The sequence below is a fragment of the Epinephelus moara genome, chromosome 16, assembly GCF_006386435.1.
Source record: "Epinephelus moara isolate mb chromosome 16, YSFRI_EMoa_1.0, whole genome shotgun sequence".
NCBI classification, from domain to species: domain Eukaryota; kingdom Metazoa; phylum Chordata; class Actinopteri; order Perciformes; family Serranidae; genus Epinephelus; species Epinephelus moara.
In genome coordinates this window covers 5,366,569-5,385,213 of record NC_065521.1, presented here as the reverse complement: position 1 = coordinate 5,385,213, position 18,645 = coordinate 5,366,569, and the positions used below count along the sequence as shown (strand labels likewise).

The window sequence follows — 18,645 nt, the reverse complement described above, 5'->3', positions numbered from 1 at the left end:
AGACTTTACAAACATCGGATTAGTCCAAATGGTGATACAGTGATGTGAAAAATGTGATATATAGGCTATATATATAGCTAAAAGCTCTGCTGGTTTTCTACCCGGAAGTATTTGTAAACAACAAGGCGATTCCCTCTATAGTCCGGCCGGAAGGATGAGTCATGGCCTTGTAAAAGATTATGTTTGTTTCTTTTAGTAGTCATGGCCTTGTAAAAGATTATGTTTGTTTCTTTTAGTTGGCGAGAATGTGTCGCTGCAAATGCATGTGTGTGTGTGCATACACTGTACAGTACAGCGAAGCTGTCATAAGTGCAGTTTATTTGCTTCTCAGTGGGTGACAATCAGGAGGTCCACTGGCCATTAGCAGTACTGTAGTTAACTGCACTCACCCAGAGGTATCCCTGCGGTAAGGACGTACTGGTAGTGCAGAAACCAAGCAGGCTGGACTGAGACGGACTGTGAAGAGCTGCCGCCAGCTGTACATACAGAAAGAGACAGGTTTCATTTACTGTAGGTTTTCTGGACTCCCAAAAGTTCATTTTCACACATGTACAGTAAGAGTCATATAATAAGCCCTGGGACCAGATGGAAACCTTTTTTCGTCCAAGATAACTTTCATTGTTGTGATCACATCATACAGAATGACTGCACAGTTTCCAAAAACAAAAGGGGAGAGATGAGGAATACATGCAACACTGATCCAACGTAGGATTCAAAGCAAGAATGTTCTGATGACACCCTATAGAACCATGTATGACAACTGAAAATACTTACTGATCAATACATTCTGAAATTAATATATATTTTAATTCATAAATACAACCAATACAAATATAACAGCTGAGAAATATTTTAGAATTAATAAATAAACACAGTAATTGTCACATTCTGCTCTGGAATGCACCTCAGTCTCTCCCTGCCAATCACCCACACCTGCTCTCACTCTCCTGATCACCCACACCTGCAGCTCATCCCCAGCAATCAAGCCAGCATAAAAGCCTCAGTCCCACACTCACCAGTTGCCAGATTGTTCTTTGCCATGCGAGACTTTCCAATGGTTGCCTGCCTGACTCTACGGTTCCGACCCTGTTTATTCCCGACCTGCCTGCTCTGTCTGATCCCCGGTAAACCACCTTAGCCTTCTGTCCTTGACCAGGAGTTTTTGCCTTGTCCTCCTGGTTTCTGTCTGCCCGGCTGGTGGATGTCCGTCGTGATCTTCGGTCTGCAGTGAGTTTTCTGCTCTTCCGTCTGCCTGTGTGTTCCCTGTACGGGCACGTCTGCTGTCTTGCAGGATTCTGAACTGTGCCCTCGTCCAGCCTGCTTTTTCAGAGACTGTCTTAGGTTCTCACCAGAGAGCTCATTCTTCCGCCATCTTAAAGATAGGGTTGGGTCAATATGAGAAAAAAAAAAACGGTCCGGTTTTTGTAAAAAACCGCATCAAGTCGGTAATACCGGATTTTCGCCACTTGGGGGCGCAATTGACTCATTTAAAATAAAAAAAAAAACGACCTTAGGCCAACAGAGTGACAGTAACAAGTTAACAAATTTTGCAGCTTACTCATCAGTGCAAACAAGGGTTGCCTCCTTCGTCTGGCTCAAAGCCAGTGTTGCCATAGTGGCGCATTCTTTGATTTCTTTGAGACTAAATTGTCCGCCATTATCGACTCCCCATCACTACAAACTCCAGGCCTCAGCGCATGCGCACTCGCACCCCCTAGCTCAGTCCCCGCCCCAACCCCCACTCTCTCTCCTGCTCACTGTGCGCTTGGCGAAGAGGCAGACACAGGTGCCCACAGACTCGGGCGTACTATAAGCGGAGCAGACTCAGTGTAAAAATGTCCGTGAAAAATCCCCGGGATGTGAAAAATACATGCCGAACAGTCTTTTGTGTGACACTGGTATGCGGAGCGAAGTCCGTGCGGTCGTGCTTTGCGCGCACAGGGTTTACGGACGTCCACTTTTACCGGGTGGACCTCCGTGTAGTCCGCTCCGCGTACGTTCCGCCCGAGTATGCGGTCCAGTCGGTCTCTTTAACAACAACAACAACAACAAAAAAAAAACGGTCCAAGACGGAGTACCGAACCGAATTAGTATTACCGAGAACCAACCCAACCCTACTTAAAGACTCAGTGAACTGTGCTCTAGTCAGACTATTCTCTGCTGTCTGCCCTGAACCTGACTGTGTGCTAAAAATAAAAGAAGCTGTGATTGAACTGATTCTGTGGTCCTATGTACTGCTTTTGGGTTCATACCACCCTGCTAACAGTAATACAAATACTATTACAAAAATAATTACCAGCTGAAATAAACACATAATAAACGGTTAAATCAATATTAAATGAATAAATAACTTTAAGTTAGTAGCTCATCAGGAAAAAAATATCTATATATTTCCAAATGTCTGAGTCTATATCTTGATAAGACTGGCAGTACTAATCTCACTGCAGAAAAAAATGGAAATGACAAATTCCCCCCATTGTGGCGGAAATGTCTTTAAAGGGAAGGGAAACACAATTCATGTATTAGATGAAAATTAAAATAAAGTAAAATGCTGATGCTTGAATTTTCCTTGGGGAGGAGACCCAGAGCCACTGCTGCTCAATAGGTTTCACCCCAACTATAAAACAAAACCTATGATCTATAAACCCAGCTCTGTCTGTTATCACTATCTCTAACCAGCAGCAGCACTCACCTTCACTGTGTTTGTTTTGAAGACATGAAGTTTGCAGGTCAACAGTGGAAAACTAAATGAGGCTTTTTTCTTCCCATCTTCTTCAGCACATTCCCACCCCGGAGTGTTTTCCTGTCCTGAGCAGACAGACCACGCACGCACGCACGCACGCACACACGCACACACACACACACACACACACACACACACACACATTTTAGACACAAAGTCAGTTTGAAGAGCTTTCTCGCCTTGATTGTAACCTGTCTTGGAATGTCCATGTGAACTCTGTGTGTAGCAGGATCCAGCAACAACTCCATTTCTTAAGAAGGCTCATGGTGTTTGGAGTAGGACAGAAGATAATGATGCTATTCTATACAACTGTGATAGAGAGCGTATTGCGATATGGAATTGCTGCTTGGTTTGGAAACTTAAATGTCTCGCTGAAAGCAGAACTAAACAGGCTGGTTCACACAGCAATGAAAGTGATGGGGGTGAGAGAATACCCTCCCATCCAAAAGATTTTGCAGATAGTGTAATTAGACAAGCAAAGAGGATTACTGCTGATCCCTCCCCCATCCTGTATGCAGAGTATGATCTGCTCCTGTCAGGGAGGTGTTACAGGGTCCCCATCAAAAACAAAAAAAGATACCTTGATAGATATAAGAACTCATTCATACCCATATCTGTGAATCTCCTCAACTCAGGTCATATGTAGGGTGGGTGTATGAATTGACCATACACGTATGTTTGCACTGTTCTGATTGGTTCTTGTCATTCAGCTGTAGTGGATTCTTGCAAATGCCATTAGCAGAGGTCTGAGTCACGAGCATTTGGCAGGAAGTTCATCCAAACAAAGAGAGGCACCGGAGAAAGCAATAATGCATGGGCATTTAAATCAAACGTCTGGACTTATTTTGGACATTTTAAAACAGACGAAAAGGAGGACTTGGATATGACACATATGATTTGCAAGCAATGTCATATGAGAATAAAATACTCAGGGATTACTATGAACATGAGGGCTCACCTCACACTCTACGATACAGAGATAGCGCTAGCTGCTGATGGAAAAGCTAAGGTTAAACCCGCTCTGCCGAAAAATCAACTAACACCGGACACACTTAGCTTGACAAAACTACCATCCAACTCTGACAGAGCTAAGAAAATAACACAATCCATCACTTACTTCATGTGCAAAGATCTGTGTCTACACAGAGTTGTCAAAAACAAAGGCTTTTGTTACTTGCTAAAAACACTGGAACCCAGGTATGTGAGGTGTACCCAAGCTCTATAGAGAAGTGAAGCATAAAGTTGAGGAATCAGAGTATAGCAGGAAGGGTGGCATTAACTTGTGACGCCTTGGTTAGTCTGTCTGCTTTGCATCACATTTTGCCCCAATAGAAATTATTATATGAACAGACTGAAAACTTTATCTTATGAGGTAAAATTGATGCTGACAAAGTTTCCTTTGAGGAAAAAAATTGCAGTTGGAAAAAAGGTAATAAATCACAATACATCCAAATGTATTTTATCACAATACTCAGCATGTTGCAATATCACAATAATATTGTATCGTGACCTAAGTATCGTGATAATATCATATCATGGGCCCTCTGGTGATTCCCAACCCTAGAAAACACACAGAGTGTAGGTCTTGTTAAACCAATATTGATAACTCTTATTTTACTTTCTATGCATATACTACTCAGGCTACAGGTGGAGACTATGTTCCTGATACCAAAATCTTTTCCCATTGCCTACAGATTCTGCATACATATGCAGATCTTATAGAGATTACCATGGCACTAACATCAACTTATCACCTACAAAGTCAGCTCAATCTACACAAAATTACACATGGGACAGCTGCTTGCATGCATAAATAAACAGAAAGGGAGATGTAATTCCTGAATGCTTTATAGTCACAATGGTCACAGAAGGTTTCAAATAACTCATTACTGAAACAAAAAGGGAGAGAAGAAACCAGCCAGGTTGTCATTGGCCAATAACTTCTCAGAAACAAGACGTCAAACACAAGGCTCAGCATGAATAAGCTTTCAGTATCATTTTCAATTTGATGCAAATGGATAAGCTTCAGTATTCACCTAGTTTCCACAAAATCTGGAACATGGATATGATGTTTTAGTGTCCTAGAGTCTCCCATGCTGTGTCAATGGCTTTTCATTATGCTCACAATAAAAGTCTGAAAAATGTACACAAAATCACAAAAGTAGGCTTGGATTGTATCACGGTATTAAGGTTTGCCAGGGTATTAAGTAATCCAGATGGTATAATTTTCTATACTGTCAAAAATACAGGCACTCCTCTTTATACTAAACTCATTGTATGTAATGCACAGCACATGCCACCAGAGGTCAGTCTCTGGTCTCTGCTGATGGAACAGGCAGCTGAGCTTAAAGGGATAGTGCACCCAAAAATGAAAATTTACCCATTATCTACTCACCCATATGCCAATGGAGTTTTAGTTTTAGAGTCCTCACAACACTTGCGGAGATCCAAAGGGAGAGTGGGTAGCAACACAACTCCACCTAATGGAGGCTTACGGCGCCCCAGATTCAGACGTCCAAAAACACATAATTGAAACCATAAAATATCTCCATACTGCTCGTCCGTAGTGATCCAAGTGTCCTGAAGCCCCAACATAAAAAGTTGTTTGGAAAAACATCATTTGAACTCTGTTTTAAGCCTCATTGTAGCCTGTAGCTCTAACCGCCTCTACACCATATTCACTTGTGCGCGCTTGCGCGAGACCGTGAGACATGGGCACCACTTTCATGTGTGTTCACGTTTACGTTCACGGTCTTGGATCACTATGGACAAGCAGTATGGAGATATTTTGTGGTTTCAATTATGTGATTTTGGACATTGGAATCTGGGGCGCCGTAAGTCTCCATTAGGTGGAGTTGTGTTGCTACCCCCTCTCCCCTTGGATCTCCACAAGTGTTGTGAGGACTCTAAAACTTCACCTGAGCCTCCACTGGCATATGGTAGATAATGGATGAATTTTCATTTTTGGGTGCACTATCCCTTTAAAGACACCGCGACACCAAGTGGTGGAGTGGTTTCAGTCTCAATGGGACTTCCTGGTTAAATAAAGGTTAAATAAATCAATAAAAATAAATAAAATAAATTTAGTTTGTGGGGTATAGCACCGCACGCTCACCTTCATATACCATTTACTTCAGGAAGGTATGAAAAATTAGCTACTGCCCAAGCCTATATACAAGGGTTGGCAAATCTGTAGAAATAAATGATGATGTTGATTTGTAGTGTCTTTTCTCCTTATCTGCTGAAATACATGGGACACAGAGGCGGTTTGTCAAGTAGGCGGAGCAGGGCTTTTTACCTGCTTCTCAGACCCCATCTCTGCAGGGTGTGGTTGCTGCCAGCCTCACTGTGTATGTACTGAGTTTTGCCAAACAATAATGCAGTTGGTTATGGAGGGTCTGTAAGTGTATAGACTATATCAACTTACTGTATTTATGAACTGCATCATTTTAACATCAGGATGCATCAGTTTCATTTATTTTAATGTGAAATGTAAGAACACACACAAGGCTGCTCTGCTGCTTTGCACTGCCTCTGCTACGAGTAGGTATTACTCTGTATCTTTTTTAAACAGATTGTGCTCATTTTTTACACAGTTCTATGTAATTTTTACCTGTTGGAGGGCCACGACACACACAAACAGGAAAAAATAGACCAGCCGCGCAAAATAGAGTTGAGCAGTGTGGTGCCGAAGCAAGCACAGCTTCCTAATTTAGTCTAGCAGCCTCAGTTGATTATAATGGTTATAATGATTTGGGCATACCGTGGCTGGCATGTCGCGCCACACCCGTGTCCCATGTATTTTGGCTGTAACCCCAGGTTCACACTGGACATGTAGGCACCGCTGCTCGCCTACGTTAAGCAATGGGGCTGTTCACACTTGATGCGCCTTAGCCCCAAATTCTGCAGCCAGCTTGCAATCTGCAGAGATAGTTTCAGTGTCTGGTCCATTTTTTCTGTGAGCCATAAGCGAAACTGGCAAGAAAAAACACTGATAATCTATACAAACAATATAAAGGATATATTAGATATAACGTAAATGATCTGATGATAATAAAATATGAACCCCATGCTTCCACATATTTGTCAGTTGTGTCTAAACAGGTTGAGGGAGACAGGCGGACACACACAGACGCACAGACAGAGTCAGAGTTCTACATATAATTAGAAAAGAGCAGAGCAGAAATACATCAGTTGCACAACAAGTGGCATATCACGGCACTTCTGCATCCAGTCTGAACATGGCGTTACACTGCATGAACTTCAGTGACACACCACATACTGTTGGACGTTATTCTCAGTCCATGTTCACTCACTCACTCACTCACTCACTCACTCACTCACACACACACACACACACACACACACACACACACACACACACACACACACACACACACACACACAGTGCATTCACTGCGTACTTGATAGGTGTACATTGTGTGTGCAACCATCACCGTGTACTTGCTTCGCGTGCACTGCGCGTGCATTCACCGTGTACTTGTTACACATGCAATGCGCATGCAATGCCTGCACATGCCTAGACGTGTGGTTATTAGACGTGCGTGCGTTGACACGTCATGTGATTGCAGGGGTCAAAAGTGTCAGCTCGAAGCAACAACGCGTCGTGTGACAGGTAGCATGTCATACGAAAATTATTATGAATTTCAATAGAACAAACGTGCCTGATTAACTGAAAACAATTATACAATAATGAAAAAAATAATAGCCTATCGAAAATATAAAAATAATAAAATAATAATAATAAAATAATATCTGAAAAAAGCCCATTTTACTGCGCTGAGACTCACAGCGAGCAACTGACACTGAAGTGTCCCAAAATGCGTGTGACAGATCATCTGTTATAATACTTGCAGCTTTATATCAAAGAAAAAATGTGTCTCATGAAATTGTTATATTTTTAATGTAAACTGTAAATGTATGTCTATTTAACGTTTAGAGTGATTCCAGCAGGTAGTCTGAGTAGACTGTTAGCATTGTGACTGAAAATATATCCCCATAATTTACATGGAGTATTAGATTTTTAAAAGGTATCAAGCTATTTGAATGCATTGCAGAGTAGAGAGTTTCACCCTCCTGGTCACAGGCTGAGGTGGATTAAAATGAGGTGTGTTAATTCAGCACCATGGACAGCTCCACGGATTTATCATTAAACAGCGACCTGCTCCACCTCAACCTGTGATATCCACGGATTTGGGTCATTCAATTTTAATCATTAATTAATAGCGTAATACGGTACGGGCGGATTAAAACCAGCGGTCTTCTGTGTTATACTTTCCCAAACTATAGGCTTTATTGTGTGTAGAACCACTTTCTACAGGCGGCGGATGGCTTCAGTCTTAACTCGCGTGATCAATAATGCGCTGAGAAAATGTTTAAAGTCCAAAAAAAGAAATTTATTACAAAAAAAGGTCAACAAAACAGGTTTCAAAATTCAAATTATATTTTGTTCAAACGAAATCTTCAATATGACACCTTATCTTTGGTTACTTTTCTGTCAAACATTTTTTTTTAAAGATGTGCACTCCACAGACAGAAAGCACCGCACGGAGCGAGGTTTTTGAGCACAGACAGAAAGCACCGCACGGAGCGAGGTTTTTGAGCACACTCGGCTTTCAGTTATAACTGACAGGACTGCAAATATAACACAAACACTTAAGATGTCATACTTTAAAACAAACTCTTAACTGGCCGGATCAACAAGATCCTCCCCCGGGGTCTAGGCTTGTGGCCCGTATGCAGTGGAGGTTCCAGCGCTGGAACACCGAGCGGGTGACAGCGTGACAGACGCCCGCACACACAAAGCTGGAAAGCGGGAGGTAACTAACCTCCACCCTACCCCCGGAACTTCTCAACCTACGCTGTCTGTGTTCGCCCTGCAATCAAGTCCAGCTGTGTATGATCAGTCCAGAGTCTCTGTCAGATCCACAGGTGAACGCATTGTCTTTGATTACTTGTCGCCATGGCAACCGGCCCACTCAACCCCAGTTCATTAGCCTACAATATGAATAAATATTGGACGGTGATTAGAAATTCCTCCAACATGGTGCAGGGAAACTATTTTTCGGATCGACCCAGGAGAGAGAGACTAGGATGCGGACTTAAAAGCAAAGAAAGGCAACCCTACACATATGGATTTATGAGAAATAAGGAGAAAAAAAGACGCGTCCATGTGTACACGCGTTGTGCAAGTGCTAGGGTCAAAGATGTCAGTTGTGAAGCACACACACACACGCCTGCCTGCACGTGTAAACTATGGAGACAGACAGTTTGCCAAAGTAATTTGATGCGTTCAAGTGTTAATGATGTGTACATGCACTGTGTGTGTGCGAGATTCACACGCACACGCAGGTGTAGTGTATGTGTGGCGTTTGTAACGCGCTGTGCACGCGCCCTGAAAAGACGTGTGAGCGCGTCATGTGAGTGGAGCGAACAACGCCTGCGCGTCATGTAGCGGGCGTGCGTGTAACACTCGTGTCTCCATAGTAACCCTATGTAAAATGTAGGCGTGCGCTCACGCGGTTTGATTAGATCTGATGTGTCCTAAGTAGGAGCAAGTGACGCGTTGTAGTGTGGTTGGGTGAAACGTTTGACCCCTCATACACACACACACACACACACAGTGTTGAACTTACCCTGAGCAATCTTGGCAAGGTGAAGACTGTTCACCCAGGAGATCTTACTGAGGGGACTGGGAGTGTTGAAGACGACACTGATGCTTACTGGACGCCCAGACCTGGGAACAAAATGTATAGTGGACATGAATCACATGGACATTTGAACATACTTGACACATCTAACCAGCTGAGCCTCACTGTCCCTGCTGTGAGCCTGTCCCATGAGAACCTCCTGACACTCACTTGTCAGGTTTGCCTGGTACAGAGAGACGCAGACGACATTTGTTGGCATTCTGAATCTCCTCCTCCTTCAGGCGGATCAGCCTCTGCAGAGCCAGACACCAGTCCTTAGACACTGTGGTGTTCAGATTCTGACACAAAGACACAACAAGGGAAAGAGGGGGTGAATCAGTTAGACTGGCCTTTACTTCATGAATGGAGAATGGTGATTATGCGCTCCTGTTTTTGTCATGGCCATGGTATAAACCCAGCATACTCATGCTATTCGTACATTAATAACTTTTCTAATGACTTCAGTAAATGGTCAGGTGTAGTTAGTGTAGCTCATATCCATAAATGGTCAAAGAGGAGAGCAACAGCTGTATCTGACTGCTGAGTGTTTACAGCTTGGCTGCACATCAGGACACATAGAGGTAATAAGGAGTCCTACAACTGTTAATATAGTATATTTGCAAATCTGGCTTAATGCCCTGCGTCACGTATCAAATGCCCTGGCTTTTCACTAATCAAATGTGGTAACCCTACAGTGACCTTGACCTTTGCGTCTTGACCACCAAAATCTAATTATGTCTCAAGGCATTCTTGAGATATTACATCCACAAGAATGGGACAGACGGACAGACGGACAGACTGACAGATGGACGGAAAACATAATGCCTCTGGCCACAGCTATCCCTGGCACGGAGGCATAACAACAAATGTATGAACAAAGATGTGCTCTGATTTGTTTTAGACAAGCAACAACAGTAAAATCATGGTTTAGGGTCATTTAAACATTCTGTTAGTTCCACAGAATATGAATGCAGTAATTGTATTCTAATTAGAACGGACACCTTCTGTGTGACATTAACTGAGACCAATAAGCACTGTTACCTGGTAGGTTCCATGTAGTGTGCCCACCAGCTGTGAGACCTTCTCCACCACAGCCAAGTCATGCTCAAGCTCCTCCAGCTCTTGGTACAGTATAGGAGGACCCAGAAACACTTTACCTGAAACACAGGAAGTCATATTCAGCTTCTATATCAGCCTAAACATCTGTAATTATGACCAAATTAGCACCCATGTGACTAAAAAATCAGATCTGAAATCATGTGGTGTAGTGTGGTGTGTGTGTTGGTGGGCTGAGCTGTGGACTGTGGCTCTACCAGAAGTGCCGGAGGTGGAGCTGTGGCGTCTAGCTGTTATGATATTGTCCCTGCTCTGCAGACCCTCCTGTCGCACCTCCACCACCTGTGTCTGCAGTAGGGGGACACACCACTTCATTGTGTACTTTGGACCAACAGGAACCAGGCTGCTGATGTCAGGGGGACCCCTGGTGGACATAGGAGGAATACTGTGTTCAAACCTAGCTGTCTCATTAGTCTAAATCACAGCAGCCCATCCCCACAGACCCCCACACCCCATGACATCACTACGTTTTGTTCAGTGTTACAACAGAGCTGAAACTTCGTAACTCTTGAGTACAGACTCACTGCACCCAGAGGCTGTTGGTTAAGAAACAGTTGCTTGAGTATTAAGATTCATTCTTGACCTTGGGAGCACATATCTGAGCAAGTTCTATTGGCCAAAGTAGGCTGTGAGATATATCACAGTATTGTAATGTCATGCAAAGTGATCCAAACTTCTATTCATTTTTACATTTATTTTTTAAGCAGCACAATAAAACATTACAACATGTAAATAATCCCAACCATCACACCTACGGTATCTGAGACAACAGAAGCTTCTGGAGCTCAAACAGTAGCTTCAGGGTCTCAGAGGTACTTACTTCAGGTTAACATTGGCACAGATCAGGGTGTCGTTGAGGAGGAAGACCTTTCGTTGCTTGGACTTGAGAACTTGACCTTTATCACCATAGACAATTTCAGTGAGCAGTTCACACTGAATTAGCTGCCTCTGTTCCAAGGTCAGCAGCTGAAAGCACAAAGCAGTTGACTGATTAAAGCAGATCCCTTTTCTACACTCTCACTGAAGTATAGAAATCGGTAAATGAGTTTCTGTAGAGTCTGCCTGCAAGGAAACCTGGCAGGATTTTTTGCTAAATGACAGAACTGTTCCAACCCAACGACAATTCACACTTCATGATCTACAAATTGACAAAACGATAAATTAACTAGACAAAGGCTAGTTCATGAATGAATCTGTTTGGTTGTTGATTTGTTTGGATGGTTAAAGCTGGGCCCTGACCAGCTGCTGCACTAAAGACAATGCCTTTGTCCATGGGAGGTGCACTCTAACCGCTGAGCTACTGGGTGCCCCATGTCATAATAGTTTTGGCAATGTGTGGACTAGTCAACTTTTTGAGCCAATTTATCATGTTGGATCGGCGGCTGAATCAGCATGAGAAGAGAAATGGAAGTGAGGAAAGCAAAGAAATAACTAGGGTATGAGATCGAAACAAACTTGTTATATGAGGTAAGATGATTCTTTTTTTTCATGTAATTATCAATTGTGTGTCCCCATTAAATCAGACCAAATATGCCAGGTTGAAAACATGTGTTTTCAGATGGGATTTGAAAGTGGAAAGGGAGTCAATATTGCAAATGTCATGGGGGAAAGAGTTCTAAAGGCAGGGGGCAGAATGGCTGAAGGATCTAAAAGTCATGGCGGGCAAGGGGAAAGAGGGTGATGTGAGTTGGATTGCAGAAGAGGATATAAGAGTACGGGAAGGTGTGTAGATATGAAGGAGTTCAGACAGGTTGGAAGGGGCTTGATTATGACAAGCCTTAAAGGTGAAAAGCTGAATTATTGAAATTGATGTGATATCAGGAAGCCAGTAAAGCTCCTGGAGAACAGGAGTGATATGATCTATGGAGGGGCTTCTAGTAATGATACAGGTGGCTGAATTCTGGACCAGTTGGAGTTTGTGAAGACACTTGAGAGGAAGACCAAAGAGGACAGAATTGCAATAATCAGTATGGAATCTGTAATACACACTGTGTGAGTGACGGGTGAAGAAAATTAATATTACATAGATGAAAGTATGCAACCAAGTAACATTATTGATGTGTGCATCAATTTTACCCAGTGGCCACTAGCGATATTACATTGAATGAATTACATTATATCCCCTGCGGCCTAAAACGTACTTTCCCCATAAACCACCATTATAAAAGCCACTTCTGTAAAACTGTTGACAGGACACCTCAAACCACAAGCAAGGTCAATTATTACTCTTTCTATTATGAATTTCAACCCATGGAGGTTTTATACTTGAAAAACTTTCCTTGAGCCAAGAAAATAGCTTTTCTTTTAAAATGTGACATCATCACAATATTAAGATTGTGAGCCGAGTGGGAACTCGCAGGTAGGACCAGCGGGAGAAACACTACTACGCATATTGAGTGGGCCTCATATCACAGAAGTTAACCCAGGTGCTAGAAACCTGGAGTATGCACCAGACAAGCAATTCCATTGGAATGACTAGGTGCAATCTTCGTCTGGTATCGAGATATCACTATGTCTCTATGGCATATGCCTCTATGGCATAAGGCCAAAATAGTTCAATTACTGTGTGTAAAATAAACAAGATCTTTGGCATTATTGGGCCCACAGAGCAGGTGCAGTACAGACTAATGCTGGCTACTTCTGGTTTAGCCCTCTGCTTACTTGAATGGGGATAAAATGATTCCGTTTGTGCAGCTCTTCTAGACTTCCCAATAGTTAATAGAGTAATTCCGCTGGGTTGTGGCGCTTAAAAAAATGTATCCACTGATTTACAGATATCTGTTTCACAATGTAATTCTATGGGAAAAGCTTTTTGGACCCCATAGCATCACGTGACAGATGTAAATCCACAGTTTGGCCACTATGTCAAATTGGCCTAAAAGCCAAGTGCTGCTCCCAAAAAAAAAACACCTACACCAACCCATGGGGTTTCCTGAATAGCCCAAGTTTGTGTATTCTAATGCATCATGTGTCACCTTGTTGAAGCTGCGGCCCCCCACACTGTGTGCTAACTGCTGGATCTCAGCCTCCTGATCTGCCAGACGCTTCTGCTCATTGAGTTTCTCGGCCAGGGTCTCCAGCTCAGTGAGAGCCAGCTGCAGGGGCAGCCGGTCAGTGTGGGCCTTTGGAGTATTCTTCAACATGTCCTGATACACACAACAACAATGCAACACAGGGTATTAACTCACCTTAAGGTGAAGGGTAACATGATAATGTAAAGAGGGTGCACCACACGCTGCCCCTCTCAGAAAGATGTACATTTCCTGTCTGAAAACGCTGTTAAGAATGTCAACCTTTTCAAACCTGTTGGGTCTGTGTCTGTGTTCTGTGTTTTTGTTTTGTCTGTCAGCTGGCTGAGGCAGGATCTTCTGTCATTCACGGCACCTGCTTCCACTACCCACCTGCTGTTCATCAACCTGATTGCCACTACTCACCTCCTCCAGTATTTAAACCCGGTTTGCTCATCCAGTCCTCGCCAGTTCGTCAGTTACTTTCAGTGGTAAACTACGTCCCGGCCTGTAGTTGACTATCTATTTTTGCTGCATGTATATTTTGAATCTCTTCGTTTGGACTAATTTTTTTGCTGCATGTATATTTTGAATCTCTTCGTTTGGACTAATTTACCTCTGTTTTCTCCCAGTACCATCCTGTCGCCTGCCTCCCCGCCTCGGCCAGCTCCATTCCCACATTCCTGGTTCCAGCTCTGGACTCCTGCTTTTCGTTTCCCTGTTTTTTGGACTCAGCTTGGTGAAAATAAACTCACTCTCCTTTTTTTTAACACAAGTCTGCATTGTGGATCCAGTTCTTTACTAAAACCTAACAAAACCAGGGATTCAGTCAAAACAGCTTCATTGATTTACTGTCAAACTAACATGTAAGTGAGCAATCACTAGTTTGTTTCCCCATGTTTTGTGTCCAGGTGACTATTGGGAACAACAATTTTTTAAATTGGTCCAATATTAAGAGAGAAAACAAAACAGGCTGCAATGTAATCCCCACAGGCAAGTGTGCATCCACTAAAAGTGCTTTTTGTCACTGACAGGCTCAGATTGTTATTACAAGTGTTTAACAACATCATGGAAAGGATCTACAAAGGAATTAAATCTTTTCCTGACCTTTCGCTGAAATGGTCTGTTTGTTAGTATGTGTGACCAAGTCTCAGTCAAGGACAAGTCTCACTCTTAAAACTTGGAAGAGGTGACTCAACAACAGTGGAAAGGTTCGTGATAATTGGAGAGAGGAGATGCCGGGGAGAGTGTATTGGGTTGGAGCATTATCTTAAAGATTTTCAATGTCATGGTTGAATATTCAGCTGATTTTGATTTTATTAAGAATGAGACTTGATTGACACTAATAAACAGACCAGATTAGCAAAAGGTAAGGAAAAAACATTTAATTTCTCTGTCGGGATCCTTTCCATAATGTTGAGACACATTTAAAGACACGCTAAGCACCGTTGGGCGTCACTTCTGTTTACGCTCAACAATGTTATCAAACACAACAGAGCTTGCCCGCCCCTCCCCCCCTCGTCCTCCGTGACTCTGTCATGAACGAGCGATAGCTGCTAGTTACCCTGGATTTACACACCTGTTCAAGGGATAGTGCACCCAACATGAAAATTCACCCATTATCTGCTCACCCTCATGCTGATGGAGGATCAGGTGAAGTTTTAGAGTCCTCACAACACTTGCGGAGACCCAAGGGGAGAGGAGGTAGCAACAAAACTCCACCTAATGGAGGCTTATGGCGCCTCAGATTCAAACTTCCAAAAACACATACCTGACCTATGGCTAAGCCACGCCCCCCTCCACTCACTCACAAACTATCAACATTCAGTGACCGGGCGCTATGGCAGGTGTCACAGTACATGGCATTTTGCAGGAGGGAATTGATTATTGTTATTATTATTTTTTTTATATATATACTTTATTAATCCCCGAGGGGAAATTCAATTTTTCACTCTGCTTGTCAATTACACACAGGTCCGAACACACACATGCACAAACTGGACCTATACATGCACTGAGTGGAGAGATGTCAGAGTGGGCTGCCCATGACAGGCGCTCCGAGCGGTTGGGGGGTTCAGTGCCTTGCTTAGGGGCACCTCGGCAGTGCCCAGGAGGTGAACTGGCACCTCTCCAGCTACCAGTCCACACTCCATATTTTGGTCCGAACAGGGACTTGAACAGGCGACCCTCCGGTTCCCAACCCAAGTCCCTATGGGCTGAGCTACTGCCGCCCCATGGCCTAATGACATAATGATCAGATGTCATTGAGAAGTAACCAAAAGGGCCTAAACTACGCATTGGAGGGATATATTGATCATTTTATTGTTGAGAAGGTCGATGAAAAGCTTAAATTACAAGCCAAAATTTACAGGTCACAGTGTACGCTTGTGAACCGCATCTCGTTGCCGTCACCATCAAAGACAACAAGTTAAAGTGCCACTGAAGTTAAGGTTTTTGGCTCAGAATATGAGAAAAGGATAAAGGCCTTTTTACCATCTTTACCAAGAGTGTCTCTCCGTTAGTTTGGTGCTACAGTATTTACATTAAATCATTCAGCATAACGTTTGCCAGCCTTTGTTATCTCTGCGATTACAGATAAGTTAATGAAGCTAAGCCCCAGAAGTTAACGTTAGTTTAACTAGAGCCCTTTGGACAACAGCTAACAATGATGTACGATCACCAAAGTACAAAACTAGAACAAAATAGGTTAATGAACTCCCAGCAAACAAGGTGACATGATGAACATGCAGCTAGGAGCTAACGTTAGGCTAACTTCAGCTAACATTAGCTAGAGATGTTAAAGATAACTTGCAAAGTGACAATATGTTGCCTCAAACACGATGTTGACATACCTTAAAACAGACGATGTAGACATAATTGTTAATCTTATTCACGTTGAGTTGATGTTGTGGTCTACTGCACAACTTTATCCAAAGGAGACACTTTTCTCAGTTGAGATGAGGTTTAGGAAAGGGTAAAAAATACACCCTGTCGCCCAGCCTCTCAGGATACCTTGTGTCGGAGTTGCATGTACCCCAGGGACACCGCTTTACCATTTTTAAACTTCAAATCTCAGAAAAAGCTCATAAAACCGAATAAAACTGACTTTATGTAATGCATTTCAGTGAACGTCCAGGCAGAGAATGTTTGAGTGTATGGGAATGGCCATACGCACTGTGATTGGCTCATTGCGTTTGAGGGTGGGGCTTAGCCATAGGTCAATTGAAACCATAAAATATGTGTCCTGAAGCCCCGACATAAAAAGTTGTTTGAAAAAACGTCATTTGAACACTGTTTTTAGCCTCATTGTAGCCTGTAGCTCTAACTGCCTCTCTGGGCACAGCGTTCACATGTGCGCGCTTGCACGAGACCGTGAGACATGGGCACCGCGTTCATGTGTGTGTGTGCTTGCTTTCGCTGGCCTTGCACTGGCTGGATGGTGCAGCCTGGACCACAATATTTTTGTTGCCATCTGCGGAGCCTGGGCTGCCTACAGAGACCGGACTTTTTCACAGCATATTCAGAGGACATGTAGCTAGCAGATCGTGAGGAGATGTTTGCTGTATGTGACAAAAACTTTTCAAGCTTAGGAAGACTTAGAGAGCTTTTAAAATAACAATCTGAGGCTGTCAGTGACAAAAAGAAGTGACAGTGCACAACTGCCTATAGGGATCACATTGCAGTCTGTTTTACAACTGCAGCTGCATCGGTCAATACTGGACCAATTTTAAAAGTTGCTGTCCCCATTAGTCACTTGGAGCCAAAAAACATGACAAAATAGGATGCAGATTGAAAAATACTGAAGTTTCCTTTTAATGTTTAGCTGGTTTAATGGAGGATCTGCAGAATGTGGAAACACAATTAATTGAAAGGGGACACCTTCAGTTATTGAGATAAAAGCTTGGTGTTCCCAGGTGGCACAGTGCAAGCCAGCTCTTTCTGAACGATGGTATTCCTACTCTTGGAGCTCTACTAAGACAACTGATGTATAAATTCATGTCTCGTCTGGGCAAGTCCAAGAATGCTATTATAGAGGCTATAACTAGCCCTGAGCAAAGCTGCTTTCAAAATACATCTGGACTTCATAAACATAGCCTCTATAGACTCTCTATAGACTTCATAATCATAGTGCAGGTAGTGCCAGAGCTTCGGACGACATTTCAGTCATTACAAACAGCTCTGCTGAGTTTGAAACTGACTGTAAATGCTCAGAAAACGAAGTTCATGGTTTTCTGAAAAGCTCGCTCACAGCTGCTTAATGATTTTAACATTTTCACTTCTGACAGTAAATCCCTTGAAAAGGTGCCCGCATACAAGTACCTGGGTAATGAACAGATGACAAGGTTTTATGTAATGTACATATTGCCACGCTATTTAGGAAGCTTAAAGTGAAGATTGGCTTTTATTTTAGAAATAAATTTTGTCTTACTTGTGCTAAGAAAAAAACTAGCAGATGCTGCTTTTCTGTCTGACTGATTACGGTGACATTTTGTACATGCATCCATTCTATGTAGCCTTGATTCAGTGTATTTTATAATAAGTGCAACGTCCCTTACTCGTCACTGCATTCTTTATGATTTGGTGGGTTGGACTTCATTGACCACTTGCAGACAATAGCTCTGGTACATTTTTTTTTTATCTAAAAAGCAATATTGATCAAACTTCCAGCCTACCTATGCACCCTTCTGTGTGACAGCTCTGGTAATTACCAGCTACGCTCCTCTAGGTGGTTGCCTTTGAATGTAACCCCAGGTTTTAACAGATCCGGGGAAAACTGCATTTTCCTACTCTGCACCATAGACATGGAACAATCTTCAAAAGCATCTAAAATTAAAGCTGCAAGCAGCGTTTGGTGGGACCTCGCACTCGCACCCGTTATGTCGTCATTGTGAATTATTTAGAAATATCAAACATATTGCCACAAACATCAGAAAATCCTTACAGAGCTGAACGTCTTGATGTTTGAATGCTTTCTGTAGCTGTAGGTATGTAGAAGTGATGTCACAATATGCAAATTAGATGAGCGAATTTACTCCCATCAGATTCCTATTCCTATATTTTGAGGATG

General features: G+C 42.8%; 1 protein-coding gene across 3 annotated transcripts in view; it reads right to left on the bottom strand.

The window, feature by feature from the left end:
• Window positions 1–18,645, bottom strand: part of LOC126402519 (rho guanine nucleotide exchange factor 10-like protein) — a 60,350-nt gene that overhangs the window by 27,774 nt on the left and 13,931 nt on the right. For 2 of the 3 annotated variants that reach the window (XM_050064599.1, XM_050064598.1), the window contains exons 7-14: window positions 13,545–13,715; window positions 11,390–11,535; window positions 10,767–10,933; window positions 10,495–10,610; window positions 9,625–9,752; window positions 9,400–9,500; window positions 2,693–2,808; window positions 390–476 (exon numbers count right to left, since the gene is read on the bottom strand). In XM_050064599.1, coding sequence (XP_049920556.1) covers window positions 390–476; window positions 2,693–2,808; window positions 9,400–9,500; window positions 9,625–9,752; window positions 10,495–10,610; window positions 10,767–10,933; window positions 11,390–11,535; window positions 13,545–13,715 — 1,032 coding nt within the window. Of the gene's footprint in view, window positions 1–389; window positions 477–2,692; window positions 2,809–9,399; window positions 9,501–9,624; window positions 9,753–10,494; window positions 10,611–10,766; window positions 10,934–11,389; window positions 11,536–13,544; window positions 13,716–14,193; window positions 14,283–18,645 lie in introns of those variants that run through there. The other variant, XM_050064600.1, reaches the window with a different exon arrangement.